We start from the raw sequence: 21,704 nt of genomic DNA on the forward strand, positions 1-21,704 counted from the left end.
AATAATGAGATGTTAAGTAATGAGATGTTAAGCGTATGACCACAATACCGTAGTCCCTATTCTGTACCTTGCTGTCAGATTCCGTGTGTCTTCGTGATGCATCAGGCACATTCATCATAATTTTGTTTAGATATTACTCATGTCTCCCCCTTTTTTCCCTTAAAAGAGAGGGGATAAAATTAATGTCATGTCCTTATCTTGCTGCTCATGGCCATCTCTATAAAACTCTTAATTCTGCTCTCTTCTCCTCTCAAAGTGTGGAGGGTTTGGTTTGTTATTTCTGGAAATCCAGAACTGCTGTTGATTTGAGCATTTCTGTCAATTTGCTGTGTCTGAGAAGCAGAACCGCCTTGAGTTGGCAATCACTCCCTTTCACACTCTGTGTCTCCCCAGCGAACAGTTTGAAGACATAACACTCAGTGACTTCTTGAGTCCGTCCCAGACAATTTCCCCTCTCAGCATTGCAGATTGCTACACACCTCACCGTGTTTAAAGGCAACAGTGCTCCTTGGAGTCCTCCTTACAATCAGGTTGTGAATTTGCTTCTGGCTGCCTCTCGCAACACGGGGATCTGTCCTGTGCTGGAACTGGTGGAGGTTTTCTGCAAGCTACCAAATAGCCGTCTGATGAAATTGCTCCACTGTATCAATTAAACTGACCACAAAAGAGGCTTTTCTGGTCCGTCTACGGCAACAGAAATGCATTTCTGACTCGGTCAGCGCGCTCTTGCCAAGGGGAGGGAACAAGCCTCTCGTGCTTCTGTAGCAACATGCTCTAGTCTCGTTTGGAAAGATGATCCTTGTATCAGTCTGTTGGCAGGAGAATCCTATCATGTAGGACATGCATTAGAGTTCTTTTCAATGTTATTTCCACGTGGATGGCAGCACAGGCATGATGTTTGATGAGAGACCCGCAGTGTGTGCTAAGTCACTGCTTGTTCTTTCCTTCCTGAGGTCCCAGCCAAGGCTTTCCTTAATGCAGGCGTTTCCTATCTTCACCAAGTATGTAGATCACTGGTTTTCAAACTTAATTTATTCAGGTACTGTACCTGGCACCAAGTGCCATTTTTGGCAGCCAAGTCAGGTTACCAGTTTCCTGCTCCTTTAATTCACCCAAGCAGGGGTTGAACACTGCGCTCCCACATCCCATCCAAACAAACCAGAACCCGCTTTGTGGGAGATCGGCCTGGGACATTCCCCATTCCCGTCCTGTGCAGCACGTCCCCCTGTGTCGATCCAGTCCAACCAGCCTGGCCCAGAAGTGCAACCAGCTTGTGGAGGAGCCGCCTTTGCACAGCCTGGGGCGTCACCCCGGGTCACTTACCTGTGGCCATATCAGCGGAGTCACAGCAGCACGTCTGTGGGTACCGCAGCGATGACGGACGGGGTGCAGTAAATCGAGCGCTGAGGACTTGACACCCGCTCAGGCTGCGTTTCGGGAAGGGGGTGGTTGTTGTGGATCACAGAATCCCAGAATGTCAGGGGTTGGAAGGGCCCTCGAAAGCTCATCCAGTGCAATCCCCCCGCCGGAGCAGGAACACCCAGATGAGGTTACACAGGAAGGCTCTGGCTGTGCCCTGTGCTGCCCCTTTGCAGCTGCAGGTCCTGGTGCGCTCCAGAAGTGCATCTGCCGGGTTAGCTTTGGCCAAAAAGCCGATAAGCAAATTTCGTGGCTGACAAGGGTGTCCAGTCCTGCTGCTCCTGTGACAGGCGATGTCTGCAGAGCTTTGCTGTGTGCCATTTGGGGAAAGTTCACAGAGCACTAGTAGGAGTAGCATCACAGTTTGGGAATTTTATTTAAAATAACTTATGGTCTGCTAAGATACTGGGCACTGAACAGCTAAGAATAGAGGGAGATGAGTATCAAGTATAATCAATATCAAGTATCAAGTATATTAAAAGGCATTTATACAAGGTTCTTAGGCACATGGGTTAGTGCTGGAGTTGGGTTGGGTTGTGGTTGGACTTGATGATCCTGAGGATCTCTTCCAACTGAAGTGATCCTATGATTCTATAATATTTTTATCTGTTCCATGTGGACAGCTTTCCAAGAATAATTCTTAACAGAGAATCCTCATCTAAATGATTTCTGTGAGCAATACTTGATGTCTTTTAGTAAAGTTCTGGAATAAAAGTAAATAAAAATAGTTGCTAAGAAAAATTGCATACGGCACAAAACACCACATTATGAGGACAAGTAGCCTGAAAGAAATATAATGATCCATTTGAAAGCTTTAGAAAAGAGCTCCAAGAGTAAATCTCAAGATCTTAAAACCAAAAGACAGCAGAACAAGCAGCAACAGACAGAAGGAACTAGTCTATTTAGCTCATTAAAGAGAATTTTAAAAGCATCATCATCAAGATGTATGAATGATTAAATATTGAGACACTAAAGATAAGAAAAAAGTACTAAGTATAAGCTGCACAGACTCAGACAACACGTCCGACACGGGCTTTAGCAGTGACAGGGCTTAATCACAGGAACAATTTGCTGTGGATTTTCCATGGCTTGAAATCAGGAAAGCGTGCGGTATCTGCCCCAGGAACACGAGGCTCATCACGGGACTCCCAGGTGCAGGTTTCTGGCCGGTACTGCAGCGAGTTGGACGGTTATTATCTGACTGGTACTTTCTGAACATAATGTCTATGAAACCTACACACAAGATTCTTACTGTTATAACCTTGTAACAATTCAATATGATGGCTTTCTCAGGTGACGTCTTTGTCACTAGCGGTGATGATTATCACTAACCCAACCACCTTTCTAGCACGCATTCATTATAGGAACCCTTTGGAAATGTAACATTTAAGAGCTGAGTTGACATGGGGACTCGGGCACCTAACCATCATTTTAGGCAGCATAGTTCAAAATGTTTATGTGCAGAAGTCCTCTTCTAATCCCAGAGACGCGCAGCCTCCTTGGGCACCTGAATCCTTACCCGTAAATTCCTTCTCCGGGTACGGGCACGGCAATCACCCACCACAGGGTCACCCAGTCTCTTCCAGCCTGGGAGGACGAGCCATGTCCCACACACATGTTCGGCGACACCGGGGGTGTGAAGCACCGTGGAGCTGCTGCTGAACCCCCGACACGGGGGGACTGACCCACAGCCACATCAGCCCCGCTCTGCCCACTGTGGGAGGTTTGTCCGGCAATCTCTCTACACAGCCCTTCAAAAGCACTGTTCAGAGAGAGACCGACACCACAATCCATGCAAATAAACAATCAAATCCCATTTGGTTGCATCAGATATAAAACTTGCCAAAATCTCTTGTGTCTAGTAGCCTTCTGCTTATAGCCGTACTAACCTGTGGCCTTCTCTGAGAAGCAACAATAAATCTGTGACTCTCTTAATTTGATTTGGTCCCGATTCTATCACTGTTAATAGGATCGTCTTGTGGCGGAGTTGGTTTAAAAGAACACCTCTGCTCCAAGTCTAAGTCACTTGTATTTTTATAACTCTTGACATTCCTGCAGCCTTGTCAGATCTCAGAGCTGAGCTGGGGGAGGACTGAAGGGGGAGCTGTGCTTGTGGGGAGCATCATCGGAGTGAGCGCGTGGTCCCTTCCCTCGGCTGTTCATCAGAGTTCCCATCGTGTTCTGAAAGCAAAGACTGGTGACTAATAAAGTAATTACTTTCTAATTTCTGAATTCCCCTGCAGTTCCCCTTCTATTGTAGCATTGGTTTTCACACCTTAACTTCTTTCTGGTTTTGCTTTGGCTTTTATTTTGTTTTGTTTTTTCATGGTCTACTAAACTTTTCTATTCAAGGGTTATCACCTTGCATTTCAGTTGGGAACGTGGTTGGTGCGGCTCCTCCTTCCTTCTAGCTCCAGCCTCCTTGGGAGGACCTACAAAAAACCATACTGGCTGTTGTTCAGCTCTTACCGCTCGTCTATTTTGGGACATCTTTCACGTGCGGACACATCATGTTCTGCTCCCCATTTCTAGGGAATGAGCTCTGCGTAAGGCGTATGTAAATTCCTCGCAATCCATCCAGACTGTTGCCTTTTAAAACCTTCAAGAGAAGCACAGAAAATCCAAACTTGTCCACTTCACTGAACATTTTTCTTTTCACTTCTAGGTCCTCCCATAGAGCCCCTGGAGCCAACCAGACCTTTACCGACTCTTCCTGTTCGCAGAATTCACTCGACTTCAGAAAGAAAACACGAGAGACAGCCAAGGCCTCCTAGTCCTCCTCTGGGTGATCGGCCGTCTCCTCCTGGCGCAAAACCCAACATCTGTGACGGCAACTTTAACACCGTGGCTCTCTTTAGAGGAGAAATGTTTGTTTTCAAGGTACTAAGAATTCCTGCTTACCCATGTGTCTTTCTTTAGTTTCATTGCTGGAAAAGATTAATAGAAGTATAAGGTAGTGAGATTTGAAATATCTGAAAATAGCTCTGTTTCTCTGAGGCTGATGAATGAGCGATATTAGAAGGAAGTGTAAGCTGTAATATTTGGAAACAGCGCCTGATGCGATTCACAGGATGCCCAGGCAGCCCATGCACCAAAATGTGAACTGGATGCGCTGGCGGAGAATTCAGACACCATCAAGCTGAGAGCAGAGCCACCTGTGCAGCCGGAATTCTGCAGCAGGACCTCAGCAGGGCCCAGCCCCGCGGCCTCCAGCGATGCGCACACCAAACTCTGGGCCCCACGGAGCTCCCAGCCCGCCGGAGCTCTTGGGAGGTTGGGTCAACTTTGCCTGGCAGCTACAGCCAGGGAGGAAGGAGAGGCTTTGCTCAATTACGCTCGCTAGAGTGCTTTGAATATGGAAATCCATGGTCCCATTCCCAAAATACCTGTAGCTTTCCCTCTGCCCAGTGAGTGTGAATGTCGAGAGGGCTATAGTGAAGGTCATTAAATGGACAAACCACATCAGTTGCAGAAAACGCCTGAACTGAAAACAGTTGAAGGCTGGAATGGTACCTGGGAGAAGTCTCACAAGCTCTGCCCTGCCCTCAGTGAGCCCTGAGCATCGCTTATGGCTTTTTAATCCGTTTATGGCTTTAATGATCTCATATCTAAAGGGATATTTATTAACTCCTTTGTGCCTCTTTGTGTTTCACACAGTCCCTGGGTAACGTTAAGGCTGTGTGGGGGTGTCTGATAGTTGAGCACCAGTTGTACAAGTGTGACACCTCAGTGACGAGACACGCAGAGAGGCCACTCACAAACGGGTTCATAACGCTGATAACTGTGGACTTGCTTCCCCTGCTCCTTTTCCCTCTCCTTCTTTCCACCCTTTTTCACAGCACCAGTGATCAACTTCTCACCCTTTTGGCTGCCGTCTTCCCCACAAAGCGCTTCCCTCACTGCAGACAGTGTTGGGCTGGGTTGGAGCTGTCACTGAACCAGGACTTGTCTGTAATGGTTACGGGGCCTAGGCAGGGCTTAGTAATGCTGGACACCCAGCCTGATTTGACTGCAAGATAAAAATAGTCTGAAGACGCTTCTGGTTTTCTCAGGATCGCTGGTTCTGGCGCCTGCGCAACAACCGAGTGCAGGAGGGATATCCCATGCAAATTGAGCAGTTCTGGAAGGGCCTCCCCGCAAAGATCGATGCAGCCTATGAGCGGTCTGATGGAAAGTTCGTTTTCTTCAAAGGTACAGTACATTTCAGTGCCAGCCTACCTCACATCACAGTCTTTTATGGCGTAAAGGTGGTGAAAACAGGTACGCTGCATCCTTGTCCTTTTCCAAGGGGACACTTCAAGCAGCTAAAATTCCTTAAAATATAGTTTAGTGTGGGCTGGCCTTGCCAAGACAATCTCTGTATAAAGCTAATATTGATCACTGGAAGTTGGCTTCCATGTCATAGCAAGAAATAGCTCCTGTTTCCCAAGGAACGTCAGTCTCCCACCTATCTCCTTGAACACATTTCAGCAGGGCATTAGGGCCTCTCCAGGTGCAGGGCGCTCCCAAACCACATTTCTGGACAATTGTCTCCTAAAGAGGCAAAATGTCCAACCTTATGCTGGGCCCCACGTGAGCTCCTTGCACCGGCACAGTGTCTGCACACGATCCTGTAACTGAGAGCAAGGTGCAAGCAAGGAAATGTGGGGGGCATTGGCCTGCCCCGTACAAAAACACCGCACCTGATCTTCTGCATTTATGTCTGCTGCCTCAGGCCCTCAGCTCGGTAAAGTGTATTACAACTTGAGAAGGCTCAGAGAAAAGCAACAGAAATCATCAAAAAGTATGGGCTGACCTCCTGCAGGAACTCCTCAGCCTGAATGAGGGATGACAAAGGGCATGAACGGGTCTTTGAAATCATGACTGGCCTAGAGGAGGTAAATGGAAGAGGTTGCTTAACATGTCTTCTAAAATGAGTTGAGGAGCAGCAAATGAAATCAGGTTTCAGGTTCAAAACGAAGAGGAGGAGCAGCTTTCTCACATAATAGAGTTACGGCTCTAAGTCCTCAACATGCTATGGTTCATTGCGGCTGTTTTACATTTATATCAATTCAACTACCGACTAGGCAAATCTGTTTGTTGTTTGTGTCCCCATTCATCTCTAGGAGATAAATACTGGGTTTTTAAAGAAGTGACAGCAGAGCCGGGCTACCCCCACAGCCTGGTGGAGCTGGGGAACTGTCTGCCCCGGGAGGGCATCGACACGGCTCTGCGCTGGGAGCCCGTCGGCAAAACCTACTTCTTCAAAGGCGACAGGTACTGGAGGTATAACGAGGACAAGAGAGCAACGGACCCAGGATATCCAAAGCCCATCACCGTGTGGAGAGGAATCCCTCAGGCTCCCCAGGGAGCTTTTATCAGCAAAGAAGGCTGTACGTATCTGCAGTCGTTGCACGCGTTAGATCACAAGCAGCTTGTCTGCCCTGGGAGTTGGGTTGTTGGCTGTGGGGTGTTTCGAATGTTTCCTGAGATAGGAATAGTCTCAGAATTTCTGGGGTCACACCAACACCCGCGAGCACCAGCAGTGAGATCCTTCCTGACCCTCGTCCCAACTCCTCACCTCCTCAGCTGCCAAACCACGTTAGCGTGACGTGGGGAAGGACTTTTTCTGGTTTTGCTGCCACAACAGTCCCCACCCGAGTTTTCCTGGGTGCTGATTGTGAGGATGCTGCAGGTTACATTTTCCCCCTGGTTTCTTACCTGTAGCTGCCTCAGTCACTGCACCCACCTGCCTGATGATTTGGAATTCAGCCAGGCCCTGGACCTCCAGAGGCTCCTTCTAACACATTCCTCTCTCTGATTTGGAGATTTCTTCCTCTTCTTGCTGGGGAAAGAACCAACAGAGGGGGTTGTGCTGTTGAGACCGTGTTTAAATGTGGGGCTGCAGTGTGAGACGAGGCCGTGGGGCTGGCAGACTGCAGTGCGCCAGGCTGGAGGGCAGGCACAGGACACCCAGGCTGTCACCAGTTCCCTTCTCCTTTTTATCTTCTAATCACTTGAGAGTGATTAGGAAAAGAGTCATCTGGGGAGATGGGCGGTACTTCAGGCAACATGTAGCATAAACCATTAGCCTTTTTTTAACAGCAGGACAAGACCGCTCCTTAACAAAGGCCAAACCTTCTCGGTTCTGCGGCCAAAAGGACTCATTCAGCACCTGCTCCCTCAGGCTGAGTGAACAGAAACCTTCAGAATTCTTCCAAACACCGTGGCACCCAGGCACACACTGTCCTTCTGCAGATTATGTTAATGCTTGGTAACAACAAGCACAGATTTACAGATGCTTTAGTGAAAAATAACTCACTGCAGAACACTCACTTTAAAGTCGGTTATTTTTTTCCACAGCCTGTCTTGGCGGAGGGGAATGATGCTCTGTGGGACAAATCACACCCCCAAGCCAGGGTTATGGCTTCTCCCTTAAGTCCCAGCTCCAAAACACCTTCACTTTGCAGTGGTTTTGGGCTGCCCTGGCTGCATGTGGTTTATTGCCCCCTCCAGGCTCTGCGCATCCTCACACAAGCCAGCTCACCAACTTGGAAATGGTGTGGTGAGAAATATTCTCTCTTTTGTCTCCTAGTTTATACCTACTTTTACAAAGGGAAGGAGTACTGGAAGTTCGATAACCAGAGGCTGAGCGTGGAGCCAGGCTACCCCAGGTCAATCCTCAAAGACTGGATGGGCTGTAACCAGAAGGATGTTGAACGAAGTAAAGACAGACGCCTCCCCCACGACGATGTGGATATTATGGTGACAATAAATGATGTGCCTAGCACTGTAAATGCAATCGCAGTTGTGATCCCTTGCATTTTGTCTCTGTGTATCCTTGTCTTGGTATACACAATCTTCCAGTTTAAAAACAAAGAGGTGCAGCAGAATGTTGTGTATTATAAAAGACCTGTCCAGGAATGGGTATGACACAGCCCGCTGCACATTTCAACTCATTGATCTGATGAGGACTATGGACAAAAAAGGAAAAAAAAAAAAAAAAAGAAGAAGAAAAAAAAAAATGCATTCAAAAGCCTACCAAACAAAACTACTTCAGCAACCTACAAGTTTTGGACAGCCTGGGACTGAAAGAAGCAGGAAAACTGGAAAAAAATACAGGCAGCCTTGCAGTGAGGAGCCTCTTTCCTTCTTGCTGCCTCAGCCGCGTGTCCATCTCGTGTGCCCACTGCCCACATCGGAGTCTTCGAGACAGGTTTCAACTGCCCTTCAGTTCCCTGCACCAGTGCTCCCTGTTAAGCCCAGCATTCTCCAGTGTAGCTGAACCACCTCTGGACAGAACCATTTTTTTAACAGCTGTCTCATAAATGAATTAAGATCATGAAATCTATGAACATGAACAATTCAGTATTGCAAGCAGAAGACATTCTGATGCTGAACCATTCTAAAAGATCTTCTTAGTTTATTACAAAATCCAGGGAATTACCTGGATACAATTTTCCAATACCTGCTGGTCAGATGTTTTGTACATTCATAACTAATCGCCGCTGCCACTCAGCACCGTGCACGAGGAACCACTGAGCACTCAGAGAGGTAAACGAGTGCAGAGCAGAAGCTCAAGAAGCACCAAACCAGACACCACAATGTTACCTGGCAACATCAAGCCCTAGATTGGGACAATCTGAAGACAAAGTAATTGGGTCTAGAAAAAAAAAAAAAAAAAAAAATCATGGAAATACATGTTTTTGTTTTGGGAGCCATTCATGAAAGAAATATTTAAATGTCACATGATGTTGTTTTAAGCTCCCATCAGCAAGAAACGATGAACCAATGGTTACCAATATACTGAAAAATATGTATAGATGTAGACTGCACTCGGTTAAGATGCTGGGAAAAGACGAATTGTTGTTCTGTGGCATGTATAACTAGATTGTGGAGTTTGTATGTCGGGTTTCAGGAGAATGGCAATGTCTGTTTGGAGTGAGGTCGTCATTATGTTTTGCTGAAATAATCAAGGTACAGTAAGAATTAGGCCTGTTTATAACTAAATCCAGTCCCTGTAGATGTTACAAACGTTGTATGCCTTCGAAATTTGTTTTTTGGTTTTGCTCACGTCTTCACAGGCAAATATTTGGCAAGAACCAAAGGCAGCATGGCACACAGCAGAATGAGTGACTCCATAGCCGCACTTGACAGAGACATAAAAATCAGGTAAAGGCGAGACAAATATCCGAACTTTTGGCTAGTAACTTTTCACAAGTCTCTTTCTGCAACAGTAGTTTCTGTTTATCCCTCTTACAATTGTGAATGGTTTAGGATGTTGTGTCCTAACCACAAACTTAGTCCATTTTGCTGTTGATGCTTCTATTTCTATCATGTTAAACAGGAGTGGAAGAAGGAGTTTCTTGCAATGCAATGTCACGGTGAAGCCCAGCCCGGTACAGAAGTGCCATTCGTGTCTGCACATTAACTGCTTTGCACACTCACTATAAGGAACAGGTGATTAGTGTAAGCCCTCTGCCTATAACTGAGTTTTATTCAGTGCAATGCACGTGCAATGCACAGAATGTCCGGTTAGTATAGAGGAAATACAGCTTTATAGTGTCAGATATGGAAAAAAAAAGGGAGGATGGCAAACATGCTAAAAATATTCCTAATTACAGCGATGAGGAATGAAGAGGCAGAAAGACTGTTAGCATTCTGAATTTCTAACTAGTGTTCAAATATTGCTGTGGTGAAGCAGGATAGACAAGTAGATACTTGTAGTGAAGCCCACTAGGACTGCGCAACACATGGTCTCAAACTGTATTTTGTCCCTCATAACTGATTTCCATAGCCAAGCTGTTTCTTGTGTTTAAACATTAAAAAAAATTACAAACATATTACAAAATAAGTGAGAAGCTAGTAGATGCAAAACTTTGAATTTTAGTGAAAAAATGTTAGAATGTCTCATGATGGGTGAAGGAGTGCAAAGGACCAAATGAAATTGGAGCTACTAATTAGACACCCCCACACGTGCTACTCCGTACGCTGCTACGTGTACTCTGTATGTGGTAGAATGCACACGAACACCACAGCCACATGGACTCATCTGTACGCTGCCATCTCTCTGGGACTGCGACAGCCCAAACCTTTGAGCAACTTCCAACAGCCATCATTAAAAAAAAAAAAAAAAAAAAATTACAACCTAGAGAAATGTCTGGTTTCGTTTGTGTTTTTTTCCTCCTGCCCTGTTGCGATGAAGCAGCCGCGCGGGCAGCACCGGGGTCTGGAGCAGGTGGAGCCGGTTCCCCGGCAGCTGCGTCGCCCTGCGGAGCCGGCACCCGCTGCAGGGACAACAACCGCCTGCCTGCACTGCCCAGCTCGGGCTGCCTCAAAGAACCGCCGGAGAAACAGTTCGGTGCCTTTTCTAACTGCTGCGTAACCAGCTTCTGGTGCAGGTGTTTGAGCCCTGCAGGGCTGTTTGTGGGTGTTCAGGGCCACAAACAGCCCTGCAGAGTCACCAGTGCTGGTCACTGCTGTGATAGTTTCATCACCACTAAGAAGGCTCGTTTTCCCAGGTAAGTTGGAAATGCGCTGGGATGCACAATCACCGCAGTCAGAACAGAGGTGCTTCTCCATTGGGAGAGGGAGTGGTTGTTCCTAACTTACAATTAGTCATTAAACCTCAAGGAGATCTCCCGTCTCACACCATGAGGACTCAAGTTTTTAAAAACCTCTGTGAAGGAGCCTGACAGACGATTTTGGGCATTAAAACACACTACGGCAGCCAAAGCTACACACCCTGTGACTTCTGCGCTGAACCCTGAGTTGTGAGACTTCCATTCCTCCCTCAAAACCTCTGGACAACTCTTCTCCATCTTGTCATGTTCATCCCAGGGCTTGATTCCAAACCTTCTCCTGGTATCGGACTCACTTGCCCAGCACAGCTGGACTCAGCTGTAGTTCTTCGGATCACTCCTGCATCCCTTTGCAGCCTCTGCAGTCACGTCTTGCCTTCCACTGCCTGACAGCAAAAGCGGCACGAAGCCATGGCGTGTAACCCACAGCTCCACAGCTCCGCCTCGGCATTTTTAATCCTGAGAACCCGCAGTAGTAATACCCAGCACTGGGGAAATACGACTTGATTTTATTGACTATTTCCTAACACTTTTTGGCGTCGTCACTGGAGGGTGCGGCCTGTGAGGTAAAGCACAGAAAGCGGGTCAGTCAGGGTTGCTCAGGGCTTGAAGTGCCTCGGGCTGCGGAACGCCCGAGCTGTGCCGCTGTCGGCGCCGCTGCCGGCGCCGTTCCGCGGCCCGGCCCGAGCTGCCGTTTGTCCCCCACCATTTCACACCCTTGTTCTCAGGGTCTCGTCCTCGCAGCCCCTGCAGCTCCCGCACCGCCAGCCGGGTCCTCACGGGGAGCGGCCAGCAACAGCGTGAGAGTCTCACTCCTGTCCCCCAGCTGCTTTTGAAGTTTTTACAGAAGAACCCGAATTTAGTGAACAATGAAGCGCATAAGCACTACCCAAAAATCTGTATTTGCAGAAAAGCTTCGTAACCACTGTGCAACACTTGCATCTGATCTACAGATAGGACTCGAGATCGAGATGCATTGCAGATTTACGGAAAATGATGCTTTGTTTGGGCTTTCTCTTCCTAATTAACTCCAAACTTTTATTTTTGCTTTTTTTGACTGTTACTGAAGACTGAGCAGGTCTTTATTCAAACACATACCTTTGAGTGAAATTTGGGTTCTTAACCACAACGTGCTTCGCTTCACATTCAGCTGCACTGAATTTACCTTCCCATCAACCCACCAGTCAGTGCTCATCCTTGCTTGTCAGTCAGTCAGTCCAGGCAAACTTCCCTGTGTTAAAGCGCTGCCTTTGCTGAACATGAGAACACAAAACGTTGTGGTTTCCAGTGGAGCCCCCTGTGTAACTGCTGGAAAATCTCACCCTATACTGTGGCCTTTTCTCCCCCCGGCTCAAGCACATAAAGGGGCTTCCCTCTCATTCTATGGGATCACTCACCCAGGGTCCTTAAAAGCCTTCGGCACAGAAACCTGCCAAATACCTCTTGGAAATACAAATAACATCACAGCGAATCTTGTCCACATCCCTGTGGACTCCTTTGAAGAACTGCACAGGTCTTTATGACCATGACTCGCCGTTAGAACACCATGTTTGCGCACTCTCATGATATCATGTATTCCTGTTCTTTATTAGAGTTTCTGTTTCCCTTGTACACAGGTCCACCTTACTAGTTCAGCATTCCCACAGGCCCTTGTTTAGAACAGGTACCACATTTGCCACCTTCCAGTTCCCAAGCTCCCGTTTAATGATCTGGATTACACAGAGTATGGATTATTTTTCTTGTTTACCTCTAAGCAATTCTTAACATGGCAAACACATCAAGATCACTAATACAAACCAGGATTCCCGCCTATCAACTGGAATAAGAAGAGTTAGAGCAGTTGCAGAAGAAAATTTCAGCCTTAATTTTGCACTTGATGATAACACACTAACATCGATAGCAGCAGTGGGACTCTCATTTATACCCAAGAGCCAAGCCCTGTGACGTGGCCAAAGGAACGCAGCTTCTCACTCTGAACACTGCGATCCGTGCAGACCCAGAGTCAGCGCTCGGGGAGGCAGTTCGCCACCTCACAGGGGCCGTCGACACCAACAAGCGTTCGCTGCAGCAGCCGTGAGCTGCTCACAGGCTTCCCGCGGGCAGGAGGACGGTGAGTTGTCTGGAACGGCAGCCCCTGCCTGGTGACCGTTCTAGCCAGACCAGGCGGCAGGACCGCTGTGATCAGAGAAGAACCTGTGGCAATCTTTACTTAGAAGTTTAAGGAGCAACCTTTAATCAACCCAAACTTATAAAGCCTCCCCTTAACGTGCAGACAGTAAAAAACGGAAGTTTGCTTAATTTTCTACAAAGCCTGAAGCACCAGGGTCAAAGAAGAGCTCTGCCCACTTCAGCACAGCACTGAGGGAGCCCAGCTGAGGGCACCACAGCTGCGGCGCAGCAGCTCGGAGCTTCCACACGCCCGCAGGGTGGGAACAGGAGGCGTTTTTCTGCCTTCAGTACACATTTAATGGGCAAGAAGCAACTGCAATGAGAGATCAGTGAGAAACAGCTCAGTTTAGAGGTAAATTACCATCTTCTACCTGAAAGCCAGATCTACAGCTCCTTTTCGTCATCCTTGCTCCCTGACGAGGGCAGAGCTCTTCATTAGCAACCTCCCAAACCTGTAACATCCGACTGAATGGAGTAACTGGTTACAACCGTGTTACTTAACTTTTGTCTCCAAGATAACTCGAGGTGGTTTAAATCTTTCTTGATTTGCTGACTTCTAAGAGTTTCCCAGCAGAGGTGGGTAACTCCAGCAGAACATGTTTAAGCCTGTTGGCAATAACCTGCTTTGCTGGGCTTGCTCTTGCGGATGCCCCAGGAGCAGCACAAGTGCCACTAGGCACAGGCAAACAAATGAAACAGGGCTGCTCCAGGGGCAGTCACACCTTGCTGCCGACAGAAACGCCGCGCTGGCTCTGAGAAACTCCAGTTCTAAGCAGAGCTGATCCCTGCAGAACCACCAGCCCTGTGGGAACAGCTGCAAGTCAGGGCAGGAGAGCGGGTGATGGCTTCCAAATTACCTGGTAGCAAGTAAACTACTATATTTTTGGTACTGGACATACAAGGGGCTCTCAGGTCTATCTAGAGCAGAAACATCACTCTTCAGCAAAAGCGTGGAAGGAGAGGGCAGTGCCATGTACGTGCTGAAACAGACTGCTGTGCAGAACACTGATGCATTATTTAATGCAAAATAATCCCTAGTGATCAACAGCCAAGAGCCACAAGAGTAAATACTGTGGGCTGATTTGAGGGGCTCGCTCAGCATCACAAAACAAGAAAGCACAGCTGAAGAACTGGAAAATGTCAGCAAAGGGACAGAGAGTATTCCTTATTTGTAACTTATGCATGTTATTTGCCAGGTTTTGTAATAATACTTAATTTACAAAACTACAAAAAGTTGGTTTTGTAGTCTCTTCCTTGGCTAGGCCTGCAGAAACAACTTTAGAAGGTCCAGGTGTCTGTAATCCAAAGTGCAGCTTGACACCACTCCTTCGGAGCTTTCTGGAAAGTAGGAACCAACACTGCTCATGTCAAGCTACAAAGACAAAAGAGAAAGGAGATTTAGCAGATGAGTGCCAGAGAACACACAAGGCATTTCAAAACACCCGTACAGTCGGTTCTCAACCTCCAATCACACAGACCCAGCAGAAATTTCCCTTCTCAGAACACAATGGTCTGTGAACAGAGGGCAGCAGAGCCAGCCAGGCTAAGGACAGACACGTCCCGCTGGCCAAGGCAAAATGTACGCTCAGGCTGGTCTGGGTTGTTATCAAAACCTCAGAGCAAGTTTAATCATGGCTCTGTCATGCTCAGAGACATCAAGCCTTGATACAGGAACTGTGAGGGGCAGCAGAGAGCTCTTCCAAAGGGTTCTTCATTTAAGGAATTCCTTACTCTTTCCTGATGCCATAAACCACTCCCAGCAGTTTTTACGATAACTGAGAACTCGGCCACTAAGTTACAATGGCTGAGGTGGCTCAAGAACCACAGCAACGATCCCAAGAGTTGTCATCAAATGAACGCCCAAATGAAGTTTGCACAGGACAGTCAACTACATGTATGCCTAAACCTTGCAAAAAAAACCTGCACACGTGACTGACTGGGGAAGGTCCTACACTGCTACCCGTCCAGGCAGAAAACAAGAAAAACTGCCTCCCATTAGAAGATAACGTGGACAAAGCCTTTGACAAAAAGGCTTAAAAAAATTTAAGGTAGCAGCCTTAAAACAGAAAGATTTAAGCCAGCAGCAAAATTCCAAAGTCTTTTTTGGCTGGAGAAATGGTTGTAGCAGGTATTTGAAATAATAATTTTATTGGTTACAACAATCAAAAGCCAAGATACCAAACAAAGTCACCAGCATTTTTACTTTTAAGGTTTGTTTAAAAAAAACCATTAATGTCATAGATAAGCACTGAACAGCTAAGAAAAAAACAGTATCTGAATGTTGAAATGGATACTATTTCTCACAAAAAGTATTAAAAAACCCTGACACTTTCGAAACAGGACTAAAGAGGCTCATCAGCTACAAGGAAACAAACCCTTCTGCAATTAAGTTATTGTTGTCAGTAACCCAACAGAAGAGGAAGTAAAAAAAATAAAACAAATCAATTGTGAAAACAGCTAGTTTTATAGTAAAATCTTGCCTGTTTTGATCAGGATAATACACAGACCCAGATCCTCCTTACCTGTCAATCAAGGAATCTCTCATGTTGGTAGCAATTGTACTTGGCTGAGCTTCGTTCAGCCGGAAGATGCTCTCGATGACGGAGAGCTCAGTGCTGGTGGTGTCCAGCCCGCAGAACGCGCACCAGTCGTTGACAACCATTCCTGCCGCGATGACCTCGCTGCCACGGTTCACCGTCCCGGCCTGGCAACAACAAAGCAGAGAGAGTTACAGGCTATGCTGACGGCAACGCAGTTCTTTACGCGTCCTTGTTACGAGTCTGTAGTGGAGGGACTCAACTCATGCTGCTGAAAAGAATAAAGCTTCTGCCATGAACAAAGTTATAAAGGTTTCAGTCAAAAAGATGAATGAACGGCCTTTAATCTCTGGAGAGAAAACTGTGTGCGTTCAGTGAAATAAAATCTAACAAGTAGGAAGCACAAAGGCACAGCAATCCTGAAACTCACAAACCCAACTGAGCAATTGTTTTTTAAACGCTATTTTGGGCCAAAACATGGCCAATCTCGCATTTTGTATGAATCCATCAGCACAACTTGCATAATCCCAGCAGAGTAACGTTTCAGAAGCAAACTGAAGGTGTTAAGCAGCTTATCTAGGCTCAGAAAAGATAGGGAAAATGTCTCGGAGGACTTGGCCCATTCAAGTCTTCTCCTCATCTCCTGCTTGGAACAGCTCTGCGAGAAAACAATGTCTAGGAGCCCAGGAGATGAAGAAACATTAAAACTAGAACTGGGTTGGAAGGGAGCAGCAGGAGAAAGCACAAACCCCCAAATGCCTTACCACGAGGGGGACCTGGAGCAACGAAGACAGTTCATCCTGATCATCAATTGAAGTTTTGGGGTGCACAATTCCTCCTTGGTTACTAAAAACACAGTAACTTCCTACCAGCACCTGATCTGCAACCGTTTGTCTGAAAACCTCAACCTTCAGTACATCTGCCAAGATCTCTTCTGTCTCCTGCAAACAGAAGGAGAGAATAAAGTCCTCAGCAAAACAGTATCCAGGAATGTGAAGTGAAGCTGCTCCTGCACGCAACACGAGAGGGATCCTCCTTCTGAGAGCCGGCCTGAACTTGCACACTCCATCGCAACCCAACCATTACCAAATGCTCACTCAACGTCCGTACTCCAGGCGTTCCCAGCTCCCCGTGCACACCAAGCTGAGCCGCCATCCCCCAACACGGCACCGAGTCTTTACCGAGGAGCGCGCACGTCCCCGCTCTCTGCGGGGTCTGGCAGCTGCACCAGCACCAGCTCTCGGCCGCTCTCTGGGAACCAACCCTCTTCTGTCCCACTGGGGCAAAATTGTCTTCTCCTGCATATAACCCTAAGAACTTCCCCCCCGCTCCAGGTTTTCACTGTGATTTGTTTTGATTTCGCCCTCTCTGGCCACCTTACTTTACTTTTTACACTTATTTAAAACATAATATGCTGCAAAGACCACTGCCTTCCCCATACCCACCTTTTTTTTTCCTTTGCACTCCTAACACCGAGTCCTGTCTCCTCATCACCTGTAGCACAAGCTGAAAGCCAACACTGTGAGACCCTTGCTACCTGCAGCTACACACACCTCTCTCTGATGCTGTGATATCAGTTCTCAAACATAAAGTAGCAGCAACTTTGTGTCCTCTGCCCTTATTTTAAACTTTCATACCAGGCCCTTCTATTTCTCTTTCACCCCTCTGTAAACGTCCACAGCCTCTCACAACTACTACAAATTTCAGTCAGCACAGCAGCAGCTCGTAACCACTGCTGCAGTCCTGACTGAGCTCTCCTTCATGCTTTCTGCACTACACACACACACCCTCTTTTATTCATTCAATTTTACATACACAAAGCAAATCGCACCCAACAATACACTTCCATACCCCACTCCTCCCATTCCACAAAGAGCAGTCACTGCAGCCCGCGGAACACGCGGGCACACGCCGCACGTGGGGCAGGGCCCACAGCCACATGTAGGACAGGAGGCAGATCAACTGAATCCAAGTCAGACGTCCAGAATCCACTTTCCAGACTTCTCTCTTGAGAAGAAAGGAGCCGGGAGGCAGCGCAGCCTCCTACATGGCATTAGCTGAGCTGTTACCACAGGTCTTTGGATCCCCGTGCTACGAACAGCGACCCCAACAACTGCACACCCAAACTGCCGCTGGGCAACCACCGCGAGCTGAAAAGCGCCACCAAGCCACGAACCCTGTCCAGATCCGGGTGAACAAGGGCTACGTAGTCATTGCAGGTAGTGACGTTGCCCAGCGCCGAGAGACGCTCTTCTACGCGCTGAATTCGTACAGAATCTGGAAGACTATTGCGGATATGCTGAAGCTCTTGGTCTGTCGTACTGCTTGGGACCAACAGTCCGTGTCTGTTTCCTAAAAAGACCAGAAAAAGAATTAAAAAAAAAAAAAAGAGACAGAGAGAGAGAAAGGGGGAAAAAAAGTTTCCACAGGGCTTCCTCCTTTCCTGATGCCCAAGCAACGGCTTGAATGGGCCACAATGGCCCTTGCCCTGTCTGCCGCTCCCAAGCCCAGAATTCAGCCCAGGAGAAATAACATCACCATTTAAAACCAGCAGCACCACAGGTAAGGAATAACCAGGATGAAGCACAGACTTATCTCAGAGTAGAAGTGGGTGAGTAGCACCATCTTTCATCCTTTCTCTTTTCCAACAGAACCAAATGCAGCCCAAGGTTCTCCGTGAAACACTCTGACCAGGAATTTCCCCTATAAATGCCAGTTGCCCCACCAAACATGGAGATGCTGCTTGTTTGTATTATTTTACTGTAACACAGGACGGACAAATACGTTCTTTTCACAGGAACAAAAGCAAGAAGTTTGATGGAGTAGGGTCTCATAACCAGAGACAGGGGACACACACGTCTGTGGCTTCCACAGCTGTTGACGCCTCCCCGTCCCGGGCACTGAATCATTATTAACACAAATTAAACTTCTCACGGTCAGCCCAAAGCAGCCTGAGCCGAGTCTCCAGCCCATCCCAGCCCTGAGGGGCGCACTCCGCTGCTCCAGCTCTCCCGGGCGGGTTTGACTCCTCTCCACACAAGCATCAGAACCACCGCTGGGGACGCGGGTGCTGCCCCCGGGCCCCCCGCCCCGGCCGGACCCCGGCCGGACCCCGGCCAGACCCCGGCCGGACCCCGGCCAGCGGGGCGGCCCCGAGCACCGGGCTGTTCCCGGGCTCTGCTCCCTCGGACCTACCCACACACATCCTGCCGATGATGCGGCAGCCGGCGATGGACGCGTGAACCACCGGGATGGTCCCGAACAGCTCCCCCTCGAACACGCTGCAAGGAGAAAGCGCTGTTAGTGCTGCCGGGGAACGGCCGGGCCGGGCCGGGCGCTCGGGGCTCCTTCACCTGTAGAAGTTCTCGGAGCCGCCGATGGCCACGAGGCAGTAGGCGTTGGTGAGCTTGGCGAAGCAGCCCAGCTCGTTGTTGTTCTCGAAGCTGGCGCGGACCGCCATGGCGGCACCGGGACGGGACGGGCGGGCCTGGCCGCTGCCGGACGCACGCGGTGGCACCACTTCCGCTTCCGGCGGGGGAGGGCGCGGGGCAGAGCGGCCCCGGCCGCGCCTGGCGGGAACAGCGCCCCCACCGGCCGGGAGGTGCGATCACACCGGCTGCCGCCGCCATGGAGAGCGCGGGAGCGGCGGGACAGAGGGACAGCGGGACACGGGGACAGCGGGACAGAGGGACAGCGAGACAGAGGGACAGAGGGACAGCGGGACAGAGGGACAGAGGGACAGCGAGACAGAGGGACAGAGGGACAGAGGGACAGCGGGACAGAGGGACAGAGGGACAGCGAGACAGAGGGACAGAGGGACAGAGGGACAGCGGGACAGAGGGACAGAGGGACAGAGGGACAGCGGGACAGCGGGACAGAGGGACAGAGGGACAGAGGGACAGAGGGACAGAGGGACAGCGGGACAGAGGGACAGAGGGACAGAGGGACAGAGGGACAGCGGGACAGAGGGACAGCGGGACAGAGGGACAGAGGGACAGCGGGACAGAGGGACAGAGGGACAGCGAGACAGAGGGACAGAGGGACAGCGGGACAGAGGGACAGAGGGACAGCGAGACAGAGGGACAGAGGGACAGAGGGACAGCGGGACAGAGGGACAGAGGGACAGAGGGACAGCGAGACAGAGGGACAGCGAGACAGAGGGACAGCGGGACAGAGGGACAGCGAGACAGAGGGACAGCGGGACAGGGGGACAGCGGGACAGAGGGACGGCGGGACAGAGGGACAGCGCGACAGGACAGCGGGACAGAGGGACAGTGAGACAGAGGGACGGCGGGACAGAGGGACAACAGGACAGAGGGACAGCGGGACAGTGGGACAGAAGAACAGCGGGACAGAGCAACAGAGGGACAGCGGAACAGAGGGACAGCAGGACAGATAGACAGCGGGACAGAGGGATAGCGGGACAGAGGGACAGCGAAACAGGGGGACAGAGGCACCGCGTGGTCCCCGTGTGCCCAGACACAGCACACAGGCTGACGCCACCCGTAGCAGAGGCCGCCACCACGGGCCCGCTGTCCCCTTGCTGTCCCTGCGCACGGCACCGCGGGCACGGCCCCTGTCCAGCTGCCACCCGTGAGCAGCCACAGCGTCCCTGTCACCGCGGGGCTGTGTCCCAGCACCACCTCTGTGCTGACGTGTCTGTGCACAACGGCACCCGGGGACAGACGTGTCACCTGCGTGCAGACGTGTCACCTGTGTGCAGACGTGTCACCTGTGTGCAGATGTGCACCCACTATCCAGATGCCACCTGAGTGCCTCAGCATGTCAGTTATATACAGGGGACACCCATGTCCAGGCGTGACCTGTGTCAGCTGCCACCTGTGTGCACACACCACCCATAGAATCATAGAAACATTTTGGCTGGAAGAGACCCTTAAGATCAAGTCCAACCATAACCCACCCCTGGCACTGCCCCATGTCCCTGAGAACCTCATCTCCGGGTCTGTCCAACCCCTCCAGGGATGGTGACTCCAGCACTGCCCTGGGCAGCCTGTTCCAATGCCCCACAGCCCTTTGGGGAAGAAATTGTTCCCCAGATCCAACCTCAACCTCCCCTGGCGCAACTTGAGGCCGTTTCCTCTGGTCCTGGCGCTTGTTCCTGGGGAGCAGAGCCCGACCCCCCTGGCTCCAAGCTCCTTTCAGGCAGGTCAGAGATCAGAAGGTCTCCCCTCAGCTCCTGTTCTCCAGCTGAACCCCCAGCTCCCTCAGCCGCTCCCATCACACTTGTGCTCCAGCCCCTCACCAGCTCCGTTCCCTCCTCTGCTCTCTCTAGTATTTCAATGTCCTTCTGATGATGAGGGGCCCCAAACTGACTCCAGGGTTCGAGGTGGGGCCTCCCCAGTGCCCAGGACAGTGGCACAATCACTTCTCTAGTGCTGCTGCCCACACTATTCCTGGTACCAGCCAGGATGCTGGTGGCCTTTTTGGCCACCTGGGCACACGCTGGCTCATGTTCAGCCGCTGTCACCAACACCCCCAGGTCCTTTTCCCCCAGGCACTTTCCAGCCGCTCTTCCCCAGCCTGGAGCGTTCACGGGGTTGTTGTGACCCAAGTGCAGGACCCGGCACTTGCCCTTGTTGAACCTCAGACAATTGGCCTCAGCCCAACGGTCCAGCCGGTCCAGATCCCACACTAGAGGCTTCCTACCCTCATGTGCAGACACCACTTACACGCCAGCGTCATCCTGCGCAGATGCCAACCATGTCCCCAGGTGTGCCACCCCAACCCCCGTGCAGCTCAGCGCGGGGGCCCCAACCGAGCGCAAGGTGCTCACCCCCATGAGAGACCCAACACAGCTCCTTCCAGCAGAACAGCTACTTCATTTTGAACAGTGTTACCCTGCATTTGACCGTTTCATTTTCAGCACACGGCTACAGGGAGAGGAATCGCTGCTGACCGCATTGGCCAAGCCACTTCCAGCTGTAGCAAGAGTTTTGCTGTAAGTTTTGGGCAAAATGGTTCTTTCTTTAAAGGGCAAAAAGAACAAAGAAGTATGGAT

At 49.7% G+C, this 21,704-nt stretch overlaps 2 protein-coding genes across 3 annotated transcripts in view; one reads left to right on the forward strand and one right to left on the reverse strand.

Annotated features, from left to right (window-relative positions):
• The window catches only part of MMP24 (matrix metallopeptidase 24), a 48,624-nt gene extending 38,167 nt beyond the window's left edge, over window positions 1–10,457 (forward strand). For both annotated transcript variants that reach the window (XM_065645833.1, XM_065645835.1), the window contains 4 exons: window positions 4,085–4,299; window positions 5,472–5,610; window positions 6,525–6,791; window positions 7,994–10,457. In XM_065645833.1, the coding sequence (XP_065501905.1) occupies window positions 4,085–4,299; window positions 5,472–5,610; window positions 6,525–6,791; window positions 7,994–8,331 (959 nt within the window). In that variant the 3' untranslated portion in view covers window positions 8,332–10,457. The remainder of the gene's footprint in view (window positions 1–4,084; window positions 4,300–5,471; window positions 5,611–6,524; window positions 6,792–7,993) is intronic.
• A 3,856-nt stretch (window positions 10,458–14,313) lies between these two features.
• Window positions 14,314–19,206, reverse strand: EIF6 (eukaryotic translation initiation factor 6). The gene is made up of 6 exons (XM_065645572.1): window positions 19,039–19,206; window positions 18,881–18,966; window positions 17,862–18,037; window positions 16,450–16,626; window positions 15,671–15,852; window positions 14,314–14,520 (listed from the first exon to the last, which is right to left on the reverse strand). Exons 1-6 carry the CDS (start codon window positions 19,143–19,145, stop codon window positions 14,511–14,513), a joined length of 738 nt encoding a protein of 245 aa, XP_065501644.1. The 5' UTR covers window positions 19,146–19,206; the 3' UTR covers window positions 14,314–14,510.
• Between the last annotated feature and the right edge of the window lie 2,498 nt (window positions 19,207–21,704).

The sequence above is a fragment of the Caloenas nicobarica genome, chromosome 15 (assembly GCF_036013445.1).
Source record: "Caloenas nicobarica isolate bCalNic1 chromosome 15, bCalNic1.hap1, whole genome shotgun sequence".
In the NCBI taxonomy this organism is placed as follows: domain Eukaryota; kingdom Metazoa; phylum Chordata; class Aves; order Columbiformes; family Columbidae; genus Caloenas; species Caloenas nicobarica.